This window comes from Sprattus sprattus (assembly GCF_963457725.1).
Source record: "Sprattus sprattus genome assembly, chromosome: 16".
Lineage (NCBI taxonomy): Eukaryota > Metazoa > Chordata > Actinopteri > Clupeiformes > Clupeidae > Sprattus > Sprattus sprattus.
The window spans coordinates 17,749,127-17,762,021 of record NC_137914.1 but is presented as its reverse complement, the minus strand read 5'-3'; the positions used below and the strand labels follow the sequence as shown (position 1 = coordinate 17,762,021).

The window sequence follows — 12,895 nt, the reverse complement described above, 5'->3', positions numbered from 1 at the left end:
GTATTATTGACACATTTACACAGCTCAGTATGGATAATTCATGTCATCGTTAGTTATTCATGAAACACATTCAGCATTTGATCATTAAGCATTCCCTTGTCGAAGTTACAAAAATATCGGCTTGGCATGGTTGAAACTTTCTTTATTCATAAATAAGGGGTATAATTTGACCTGCAACTTAATCGCTATATTTATCTATTATGTAAGTACATCTCAAATGATGAGAAGCATCCAAGGGAACATTTACAAATATCCATGGTGCATAAGCAACATGTTAAATTAACAATAATTTGTTGAAAAAAAGAAAATGTGCTTTTTCGAATGTCTTTTCTTCAAAAAGCTGACACCATGCAGAACATAGGCATGTGCTGTACCTTAGTAGTCTCCAAGTAGTCTATACTGTGGTATGACTTAAAAGTGGTAATTTCCTGGACAGATCAGTTGGTTTCAGTTTCAAATCGTTCTCTCTACATTAGTTCTATCTTGATCATGTTCTTTCAGACTAAAGGTGTGTTATGAAATCAGGCAGATGCTCTTCTGCTTTAGAGACAACAGCCATGCAAGATGAACACAGCCTGTGGTTAATGTGGTGAATGCCGAGGACCCAGCATCAAAGCACGGCTGAGAAACAAAAGCACCGAGGCCAAAGATCCGTGCAACATCTGCAGAAATACCAAGAGTGTGTTCTGCGTACCGCATTTCCCTAAAGCTACACAAAGAAAAGTCTTTAATGATTCGATTTTTGTTTTGTTTTACATCATAACAGCAAATCAAAGCTACTGCGGGACACAAAGGTTAAAGTTTGTGTGTCCTCCCTCCCATATACCAAAGAAATAAGAGCACCAAGGTGCTGTCAGGGAAACCTGATATGCAGTGTTTCTTAGCTCCAACGCTACAGTGTGCCTGTCCCCCAAGGTATACCCATAGCTAAGCAACAGCAAGATAATTAGTAGTCCTACTGCACCGCATGCAAAATAAGTGGTCTCCATGGTTTTGCTTGAGCTGATGCAGGAAGTCATTGCCCCCACTGACTTCAAGTGTCTCTTGTTGAACATGAGCTCTTATTGCAAAAAAATGGGCCTTTGCATGTACTTAGATTTACTGTGTGTGTGTGTGTGTGTGTGTGTGTGTGTGTGCGGTGTGTGTGTGTGTGTGCGGTGTGTGTGTGTGTGTGCATAAGGGAAGCCTGTCGTATGTGAGTATATGGAGCATGAGGTGGAGGGTGACACAGGATAGTGGACAGATCCCTCATAGGATTTCCTCTTCCAGTTTCTGGGTGACACATTTGATGCGTATGTTCTCTCGCAGATTGCGCAAGCAAGCACTGCGATTGGTGATCTCCTCCACGTAGCTCTTGGGGAACCAGCCCCGCTCACCGTCAGACAGTCTTATTCCTTCCACCCAGCCTGCAAACACAAACACAACCTTAGTCAATCAAAGGAGCGCAACAGCCATAAATTTCAACCGCATCCTAACAGTGTTATTCTCACCATCACTTGTGATGGTCTTGGCTTGAAGGATGTCAGCCTTTTCCAGTGTCAACTCGTCATGTTCTTGAGCCTGGTAACTCTTAATACACTGAACCTGAGAAATATCTATTTTATGGGAAACAAAAATATAAAAAATTATAATTCACTTATATCATTCATTTACCAAAAGGTGTAATGAGTTAGTGTAAATATATGAAATCCGCACTGTGCGGTAAATTTAATCTCTTAAAAGACAGAGAACCAGGAAGCTCACCATCATTCTCAATGGCCTGTTCAAGGGAAGTTTTTGCCTCAGAGGGAACCATGGCAGTGATCCATCTCTGTTTGTTGCTCCTACAGTGAACAAAAGGACAGAATATGTGTCAGTATGACCTCCTCATGACCTCCTCCCTCCGCCTCCCTCAGTGCGTTACGTCCTGCCTTTGGCACTTACTCGGTGTGGGACTTGAGCAGGATCTGGTGTTTGAGTTGTTGGCCGTCATACAGTTGCAGGTAGAAGAGGAAGCCAGTGATGCCCTGCAGCTTCTGACTTAGGTCCTTCACTTTCAGCTCTGCGATCTTCGCATGGACAAACACCATGAACTTCCACGTGCTGTGAGACAAGAGCAGAGAGCACCGTCGGTCATCATCTCTGTAATGGCGTTTGGCAGAGGTCGAGTGAAACTCACAGCCTATTGAGGATCTAACAAACACTGCACTTCCTCCCCCTTATGTTTTCCCACTCACTCCTTCTTCCGGGAGAGCAGAAGGCAGTCGTTGAACAGGTGCAGGTAAACAGGACGGGTGGGCAGCTTGAACTTTGACCCGGATATGCTCATGGTCTGCGTGTCAACCTCCAGCAGTTCACCATGCTTCACCAGCCAGCGTGACTGAGAGATCAAGGGAAATATCTAGAAAAGAGAATATAGAATGGGTAAAATTATACAGTAGCCTATAAGTAACAAAGAAATGTTCATATGACATACATCTGTCAAACAGGTTTTAACTTACTTTAAATCCACTTTTTTTTTTATCAAACAGCCTTTTTTGCCATCAAACACACAACGGATACCTTACTCAAGGGTCTGCCTGTCAGTCCCAAGTCTGGATAAAGCCTGTATTAGACTCTTTCTTAATTGTGACTTGCTAATGAGTACCTTGCCCTCAAAGTGAATTTTCTTATTGAGATGAATAAGCTCCTCCATCCTCTTCATCGACTGCACGCTGGAGTTGCATTCTTTTATCAGCTGTCACATGAAAGAGAATTTTTCATTTGTACATGCATAATTCTTTTCCCAAATCAGTTTGGTTTGCGACAGGATGTTCCTATTACCTTAACACAGCTGATAAAAAAACATGAATACATGTTTAAAAGAGCAACCAAAAGAAGGACTGGCAGATACCTTTTTCAACTCGTTAAAGGCCTTAGTGGCTGTGTCCTCATCTCGCGAGCCCGGCGTTGTCCTCTTTAGAATGTTCTGAAGCAGATTCACAAACAGAATACATTATTCCACGCAGAGAGATGAGAGAGAACAAGCCCCATAAATTATTATGCACTGCGGTAAACAAAACAAAACCCCTAGTAACCCCAGTTGTCACTAAGTGGCAGTGAGTTACGCCGGGAGGGTGTCAAATTCTCGAACATTCTGTATTATACGGAGTTATGATTTAATGGAGCAGGACGGAGGCTAGGGAAGAGTTAGCGACAACATGGCCTCTGATGCGCGTTTGTTATTGGAGGACATGAAAGACAAGCGCCTCATACCTCCACGAGCATCTTGAGCCGTGTGATTCGCTGAAAGGGCAGGATGAGGAAGGATGTGAGAGGGAGCCGCTGGCAGATGGAGTCCTCTTCTAGTCGAGCCAGGATGCCAGGGAACCGTGGGTTCTCCTGCCTAGAGGGGAGAGTAAGGCGAGGAACTCAGGGTGTAGCCTGAGTGAACAACCATTCACGGTGGGGCAGATAATTGGACAAAAATTAATGTTTAAGAGTTTCCAGTCAACACAAGTTGAAAGTGTTTTTTTTTCTTTTTTTTAAGCAGCACAGTTTATTTATGTCTTGCCAGAAAAAGTGGTTCAGGCAAGTACACTAACTTGCACACCCACTTTCAAACATTCACGTGCAAACCCAGAGCATACACGCCCAACTTCTGTCCTAGTTTTACCTGGCGCCGGGCCCCAACAGAATGTGAACCCCGCCAGCTATACTGGGACTGGGAGGTAAACTGGCACACTAATAAAGGCTGCTTGCTCACAGTAACCGCTGGTAGGTCTGCTCCTGGTAGGCCTGGTTGGTGACATAGGGGAGGTAGACCTTGCGCAGGGCAGGACAGTGAACCAGGACAATGTCACACACGTCAAACCGCAGGATATCTCCCTCTAACCTCTGTTCTAGATCATGCAGAAACCTGGGGTTGGACAGAGTAACAGTGAGAGAGAGACCGGTTAGTAAGACAGTGTTGAAGGGTAAAAAAATGGGTTAAGAGGGGTCAAGGAGAACACAGTAGCTGGAAGGCAGTGGCAAGTCAACAATATAGATGAAAGAAACAGTTCCTGCCTGCCTTATTCCTGCCTTGTCTCATACCTCTCACTGACGTCCTTGACCTCGGGGAGTTTGGAGAAGAGCCACTGCCTGTCCTGTGTGCCCAGACACTCAGTCAGCTCCTGGGACATCATGAAGTGGTCCACAGCAATGGTCAGGCTGCGGATGTAGGAAGCCTCTGATGTCACCAGCTCAAACTTGGCCTGCAAACAACATCACATTGCAAACAGTCCGGAACCTTTGATTGTGTACCAACATTTACCAACAAATCAATATCAACATTTTATTTTGAAGGGTCCAGTGAATGCTAGTTATATACTGTACATACTACACACTATGCCTGTCCCAAAATATCTAAGAACTCTCCATTGATAAGCATCTTTGGGCCTTCAGGTTCACCTCTTGTAGTTTGCGTTCCTCATTGCTGAAGTTGTCCAGCTGGTTGCTGGTGCGCACGTCTGGAATGTCCTGCCACAGTGAGAACGCTGAGCCCCGGGACGAGCGGAAGGAGCTGGACGGAGACAGGTTGCTGGGAGATGGAGTGTCCCCTGATCGGTCCTCCTCAGTGCCAGGCTCCGCCCCCTGCTGCCGCTGGATCTCCCGATTGATGGCCACATCACTGTACTCCTGGTACAGGATGGCTGGCAGAGAGACAAAGATAGAGAGAGAGAGAGAGAGAGTGTGAAAGAGAGAGAGAGTTAAAGAAGTAAGAGAAAAAAGAGAGAAAAAGAAAATAAGAGAGACAGAGAGAGAGAGAGAGAGAGAGAGAGAGAAAGAGAGAGAGAAGTAAAATGATAAGTAAGATAGTAAGAAGTAAGAACAAAGGGGGGAAATCAATTGATTCAAGCTGAAAAGACATGCCTTCTACTATCAAGTGTTTCATGGTGACTTACAGCTTGGCAGGAATCGAGACAGGCGGTGGGAGCTGCGTGTGTACGCAGAGACGTCTCCATCTTCCTCGATGGAGTCTTTCCTCATACTGAAAGAAAAGAAAAGAATATAGCATAAAATTCTGCCTAGTCTTGCCTTACCCAAAAACCAAGCTTTGTAGACATGATGCTGAATATACTAGTAATGGCTGCCATCACCTGAGCTTGCCGCTCCTGCGCTGCATTGGCAGGTTACAGTCAGCAGAGGGCAGTGTGGGAGTAGAGCCTACTGGGCTGTGAGGCACACTGTCTGTGGGCCCCCCAGAGGAGCGTTGTTTGGAGTTAGGTTTATCTGTAAACAGAGGTGGGGGAAGGCAGGGGGGTTGTAAAAAGACATTACAAGGGAAAAGGGAAAATTTAGGAAATGTCACACTCCAGTGTTGCATTTAAGTCAGTGGGTGCCATATCTGCACTGTGGGAAAGAAGAATATCACTGAGATACAAGAAGGACTCAGTATCAGGTATTTATCCCCTAAAGATGTATGTATAAAGCATATAAAGTGGTGGAGAGGTGGCTAGGTGTGAGTGAACTTACAGTCAGAGCCGAGGTAGCCGGTGGCCTGCCGGTCTCGCGAGGCCACGCGGGCCGACAACGACTTGCCCAGCTTCAGCGTGAAGGAGTTCTTCCTCTGGGACAGCTGGAGCCGGGAGATGAGCTCAGAGGCCGAGAAGCGCCTGCGCTCAGGGTCCACCGTCGCCGACATCTGCGCACGAGCGTGGAGCAGGAGGGAGGCTCCTCCTCCTCCACCAGGGACCAGCACAGTCCCCCCGGGGGCCTCCCTCCGGACGATGTCCTCCTCGGGAGGATCTAATGAGGAGGCGGCCGGGGCTGGGGGCAGCGGAGGGGGCGTGGGGGCACCGCTGGACACGTCGGTGGAGGAGAGGCCCGAGAGCGGACGGGAGCAGAGGGTGGAGCCCACTGTGCCCAGTTCCTCCTCCAGGAAGGACTCAAAGGAGCCGGGGAAGAGGTAATCGCACTCCAGCACCGGGCTGCTCAGGGACTCATCACTCAGGCTGTCCCTGGAGTACACGCGCATCTTACGCCCTGTGACATCACACCTCAGTTACCTTTAGTTATCTTACACACACTGGAGTATAGCAGCAACATGCTCCCACTGACATTCCATTTGTTATTTAGAGTCTAGATCTATTCATTTGGGCAAGATGCTTTCATCCTAAGGCAATCTATGCATTATAAAGCATAACATGTTAATGCACCCATAGCTGTAGCGGCTAGCAGTTAAATGTGGTGGTTATTGCTCAGGAGTGATTGGAGTTGGGAACTTACGGATGGACTTCTCCTTGACGGTGCTCTGAGATAGGCGCCTGTGGGGGCGCCACATGTCCAGCCCCTCCGAGCCCGTGGGGGAGGACGGAGAGCCCGGCTGCAGGGGTTCAAACAGGTCCCCAGTGCCGGGGAAGGGGGTGAGGGGTAGGAAGAGAGACGTGGGGGCCCGAAGGAAGTCCAGCACGGGGCTCTCCGGGTCTGACTTGTCGGGGTGAGACGTTTCCATGTGGTTATTTTGAACGTCCAGCCCAGAGTCCGAGCCCTCCAAGTAGGGCTCTGTGTCCGTCGCGGCATCGCTGCTGCTGCTGCTGCTGCTCTTGCGACACAGGCCCGCAGCCAGGCCCTTCGAGTCTTTGGCCTGCCTGGAGCAGGTGACCGAGCACGCTGGGTCCAGGGAGGCCAGGAAGCCATTGGTGTCGGCCTGGGGCAGGTCGATGAAGGTCAGGGTCTCCTGCTGGCACACAGCGATGTGCTGGTGGTGGTGCTGCCGCAGCAGGGGCCTGCCTTCCCGGGGCTCGCTCAGAGCCTGGGGCTCGCTTGAGCCCGGGATCCACATGTCGGAGCTCTCGCCGCGGCAGTGGTAGGCGTGGAGGTGAGGCTGGAAGTCAGGCAGAGGGGGGAATCCATACCCAGGGAGCATGGCTGAGACACTGCATGGGAGCTGCATGTGAGGAGAGAAGGACAGACACGCGTGACCCAGCACAAACTCAAATGGCTCCAGTGATGGTTAACAAGGTCTGGATTTAACCTTTACATCCAATTGGGCTTATTTTACAGTAAGTTTCTCACACAGTTAATCAAATTAGTGACATCAGCCAGCATAAACACAATTACATGCAGAAATAGACGGCTAACCTCAACAGACAAGCTCTACGTAGTCCTGTTTATGGTCTGGTTATGAAATAGTAAAACATTTTATCAGTCCTTAGTCCAACTCTCTCTATGTGTTGACTTTATTGAGTCAGGACCTTCAACCTCCCCATATCAAGATTTTTCAAATAAACCTTATCTAAGCTCTTTGTTTTACAGTGAACTTGAGTAGTTCACACTACCAATCACATCCAATCCCAGTCTTTGTGGGTTCAGTGTTCAGGAAATCCCTGATTGGCAGGCTGACGACTATGGAGCAAGTTTCCTGCCTTTGCCCTCCATCTCTCACCCTCCCCTCCCCTCACCTCCCCAAGCCCCGCTCTGCTCCAGGTAGGGCGCTGCCAGTGCTGCTGATCCATGTCTTCCGGCTCTAATTAAAGGGCCCAGCCTGCTGTGAGGCGGCCCCTGTACTTATCCACCCGCCGTGTGCAGATGGCACAGGGAGAACCTGCTCCAGCACTGGCGAGGAGCATTGCTCCACACTCATGACACGGCGCTAACAATTACATTAGCACACTCTATGATAGCTTATCTAACACTGCCTCTCCATACAGGGATGTGTGTTTTGCTCTGAAGTGCTATTCCTACTTGAGTAATGTGGGTTTGAAGTACTCCATGAAAAGGTGAAACTGTCAAATGAAACAAGTGCCTCATTGTCCTTCACACATCTCCTCATTCTCTTTTGAGTGGGCATTTTTGGTTTCAAGGACACTCGAAAAGGTTGATAAAAGAGAAGGTCATGTCTGTCTCTCTCTTTCTTTCTCTTTCACTCTCTCTTTCTGTGTCTGTCTCACGCGCTTTCTTTTAGTCTGTGCCGCGGTCATCTGTTATCTCTTTCCCACCACTTGTGAGCACTGTTTTTATTTACCCGAAAGCAAACTGGGTCAGCAGCCTGTCGGCTCTCATTAGAGCCCAGTCCTGTGAAGACTTCAACTCCCAGAGAGGCAGGTTGAAGATAACCTTTGACCTTAGCCGAGGGACTGAGTTATTACTGCAGTACAGGTCAGGAGACAGTTAGAGCCACTGACCCACGCATGATTCACCCACTGACCTATAAAAAGAGAGCCACTTTACGGACAATCAAAGAAGGAGCTCAAGGCAGGTTGTGTTGAATGCCTCTACCTCAGTGAAACTCTATAGCAAACCAGTTCATGTCTGAGCATTTTTGTTTCAATTTTATTGGTTTTTCACTTGAAGCTCAAGGTTGACAGCCTGTTCTTGGAAGAGCTTAAAGAGCTGAAAAGAGGACGAAAAAACTTGTTCTGCGTCTCTTGTTCTTCTTCCTCCTCCCTCCCTGCTCTCTCTTTCTCCACCCCCTCCCACCCCCTCCCTCCCACCTTCCCTCCTCCCTCCCTCCCTCCCTAGGAGCAGGTATGTGTGGTGCACAGGTACTTCCCTGCCTCTCCCCTCCAACCACATGCTGCCGCTCAGACTCTCTGCTCCCACACTGAGGCTCGTAGCTGCACACACAACGCCACACACAAACTAACAACCCTGTGAACTCCAAACCAGAGACTTTATCCTACGCAAGATAAATAAACACGCAGACCACACACCCCTCAAACAAACACACACATACAAACACACAAATGCTGTCCGTCTACAACACACAACACAACACACACACACACACACACACACACACACACTCACACTCACACACACACACACATACACACACAAATGGCTACCTGTTCCCTGCTCCAAACAAAGAATCTATTTATCCCTCCAGCTGGGGCAGGCTGCCGGGAGCACAAGAGATTTGAGAGGGTGTGGGAACGGTTTGAGATCCCTCACACACACACACACACTCTCTCTCACACACACACACACACACTCTCTCACACACACAAACACACACAAACACACACAGACACACACACACACACACACACACACACACACACACACACACACACACACACACACACACACACACACACACACACACATACACACACACACACACACACACACACACACACACACACACACACACACACACAGGGACACACACACTGAAAAAGCATAATCTTCTCCTAAATGAGTGTGTGTGTGCTCAAGAAGCTCGGCAGTGAGAGTCTTTGACCATGGCTGTTGCCAAGTAAGAGTGGTACAAAGTGAAGGGTTTGCCCAACTAAATAGGTCACCTTGGCTGACACTCACTCACTCTCTCTGGAAGAAACTGGACCTCTGCCTCAAAAGCCCAGTGGGTTAATGTCACTCTCTATAGCACTTTGTCTCATGGGTTCAACCCTGTCAAGCAATACTACACTAAAGGCTAGTGGTTTTGTAACTGTAACTGAATGTAATTAAGAATATTTACTCTGCAATACTGTTTACTACTTCAATACCCTGTATTTCCTATTATTATCTATCCACAATGAATATCTCTGTAACAGCAGAGGTTCATGCACTCAGGGATACTACCCATGTGCTCCACCATGCTCAATAAAAAACCCAGAGCATATCATTTGCTTCTAGTTTTAGGGTGTTATTTGTGTAAGTTTGGGACTTTGCTGCACGTGGATTCCCTGTAATTTCGGCAGACTTCTGTAAGTCAGAGTGTCTGTTTGTTAAATGAATGGGGGGGACAGGAATCCCTTTCATGAGAACAAAGATTAATGCAGACTTCGACTTGAGCCGCCGAGCCACACAAGCCCACAGAGACAGGTAGGATTTTTGACAATCGAACCAAAAAAATGCACAGTGCCACCTTATGTGTTGTCCGTGATTGTCTACAGAGGAGGACACGCCACACAACTTTATGGCAGACATGGCATTTTACCTCAAAAGGCCATAATCTGAGATGATGAGCACATCCTGAGACTCTCAAATCCAAACAATGCAGCCATGTTAATCAGCTGTTGTTCAGTTCAAGGCAAAATATCTCACTCATGACTTCAGACCAACATTTCTGACATGCTTTTCACTTGAGGTAAACACAAGGAATTTTCAGAAAGATAAAAAGGTAAAATCATATAGATAAAGACTTTGGTGTGAAAGTAGTATGCTGATAATTGATACACGTTGCCGCCTACTGAAAAAGACACACATATCTACACCCAGACACGGGTGTTTTTCCTTCTTCCAAACTGTAACAAGTATAAAGAAACTTGCTTTTCAAGTCCCCCCCCCCCCCCCATTATTATTTCTCTCCATCGCTGGGAAGCCCCTTTGGGTGTTTAGGTGTTTGAACAGCACGGCCTGACTGTGTGGTGCGACTGGCTCCTGTTTGTGTGTTAGATTGCAGCGAGCTGGACATGACACAGCACCTCTAATTGGCCTTTCATGGAGCTCGGGGGGCACGGCCGGGTCTCCGCAGCCTCCTGCCATCTGGTCTCCACAGAGAGAGAGGGAGAGAGTGGACACTCAGTAGCATGAGGGATGCTCAATCAAGAGATACCAGAGCAGCTGCTTATTTGTTTGAAACTAGTTTTATGGTCTGACAGGTTTCTAAAATGTTTTCATATTTTCCATATTTCATGCTAAAACACATATGCTGCATTCTTAGAGAGCGTTAAAAAAAGAAAGAGAGAGAGAGAGTGAGAGAGACTGGATGACTGGAGACCGGTTTCTCCTCTAAGGTCTGCCCCTGATTAGGGTGAGGCGATGAGAGAGATGGATGGCAGTGTCCAGGAATGAGGTATAATCTCCTGGCTAGCTTCTTTTTTGGCCTGAAAGGAACCAGTGATGTGCAACCTTGAACAAAACAACTGCAAAATATGTGGCTAAACTACTGACCCTTTTGGTCTTTTAAGCTGACCTCTTTCCTTGTCAAATAAAATTGATTGTTACTAATCTGTTTTTCTTCAAACAGAACCCAATCTGATTTGCTCCAAAAGGTCAATCAAACATTCACAAGCCAATAATAACGAATGCAAACATTTTATCCTAATCTATAATTGAAATCTATAATCTAAAATAATTGTTCTAATCTACAATGAGACAAAGGCCATCTATCATGTTCTGTTTGTGTGTGCGCGCACAGGTGTGGGAACTGACCCTTTTTTTTAGCTTGCTTCATCTGTTCCCACTCTGAGAACACTAGAGCACAGGTGAGCTTCCTAGCAGCACCTGGAAGTAAATCTCCTCATGTTTACACTTGGTCGGGGTCCTAATCTTGCTTAAGGCCCCGGGGCCCTTCCTTTCCCTCCCTTCACTGCACAGGCAGGCAGCAAACAGACAATGGAAAGCCGGTTTAATCTGACACACAGAGAGCACTGACATATAGCCATAACCGCTGCGCACAGAAAGGCTCTTCACATAGAAATTGGCACAAAGTGAATGGGGGCCTGACTGGCCTAGCCATGGTGAAGAAACCCAGCCCGGCATCTCCGATTTGCTGTGCACACAGTCCTGTCTTCTAGTGTTTCATCTTTATGGTATACACACACCCACACCCAAGGAGAGAGAGAGAGAGAGAGAGAGAGAGAGAGAGAGAGAGAGAGAGAGAGAGAGAGAGAGAGAGAGAGAGAGAGAGAGAGAGAGAGAGAAAGAGAGTTTGGACAGTCCCAAAACTGGAGCTATCTCACATGTCAACACTAACTCTTCTATGACCTCAGCTTTTTCATTCCAACTACCCAACACACACACACACAGTCTGGGTCTGGATGCAGTAAAGCCTTTTGCACTCCAGTACAGCCAACCTGCTCAGGCAGTCCAGCAGCCTTATCACAGCACACGTGAGCAACAGAGAAAAACTCATTTCTTTAACAGCCTGCTTTTGAACAGTGAGTAGCTATCCATCTCCTCCACCAACACCCACACCCCGGCACCCAACCAAAAGAAGAAGAAAAAAAAAAAATCCATTCAGTTCAGCGGGAGTTTAATTATGAAAAGTGAAATCCTGGAGGACGTTATTAAGTCCCCTCAGGGTTGCGCTGCAGTACGTGGGAGAGGTGAGCGGAGAGCCGGCTGCGTATAATATCATTGGAGATGTGCACCTGCGGATGGGGAGCGGGGGCCACTCGTGATAGATGTGTGTTATAGCTGTGAGAGACAGCGCTGCTTTAAATCAGTCGTCCGATTTCGCCTCACGGACAGAGCTTCCACTGTACAGCATGCAGCCTTCTTCCTTTAGACCTAAGAGTGAAGGGCTCTGAATCACTTAAGTGCCTTCTGTGTGGACTGTGTGAAAAGTGAAGGGCTATGAATCACTTAAGTACCTTCTGTGTGGACTGTGTGAGAAGAGTTTGTTCTCAGGGTCATGTCAAATTATCAGAGCCGTGATGTTCAGCTCTTTGTGATCATTTTAATGCTTATCTTATGGTTTCTTTCAACAGCACCCTTAGGCGATGCAACAGAGGAATCATTATTATCAATCAATCATTAATAATCATTATTATTGCACCTCTGATCACAGGCCTGAATCACTTTGAAGGAAAGTGTTTTGGGTAGAACCTGTAAAATCCGTGCTGGCTCAAACATAATAGACTTTCATCATCGACAGCCTTTGGTTTTCAGCAGAGTGTGAGAAATCTGTCAAAATAAATCCACACTGAGGTGTTCTATCATCAGGGACTCAGGGACCCCCCCCCCCCCCCCCCCCAAGATATAGAACATCCCGTCCATGCATCTCAGACAGATTTGACAGTACTCAATTCCCCTAATGGCTGTCCTCAGTTCAGGCCCATCTTTGAATTGCTTCAAAAGACCAACGTCTGAGCAAGATGGTGACCTACTTTTGATAGTCTGCTGATGCTCTCCGTGCACTCATTCACACTCTACTTCCTGTTTTCCTCACTAGCACTTTCTCTCTTACACACACACACACACACACACACACACACACACA

At 47.3% G+C, this 12,895-nt stretch overlaps 1 protein-coding gene across 1 annotated transcript; it reads right to left on the bottom strand.

The window, feature by feature from the left end:
- Positions 1-1,248: 1,248 nt before the first annotated feature.
- On the bottom strand, positions 1,249-6,868 carry arhgef19 (Rho guanine nucleotide exchange factor (GEF) 19; the record flags this gene model as incomplete). The annotated part of the gene is made up of 15 exons (XM_080853825.1): positions 1,249-1,406; positions 1,491-1,595; positions 1,744-1,823; positions 1,924-2,082; positions 2,217-2,380; positions 2,627-2,716; positions 2,873-2,947; positions 3,235-3,364; positions 3,725-3,877; positions 4,054-4,214; positions 4,411-4,652; positions 4,905-4,990; positions 5,100-5,232; positions 5,476-5,985; positions 6,229-6,868. 15 exons carry the CDS (start codon positions 6,866-6,868, stop codon positions 1,249-1,251), a joined length of 2,886 nt encoding a protein of 961 aa, XP_080709951.1.
- Between the last annotated feature and the right edge of the window lie 6,027 nt (positions 6,869-12,895).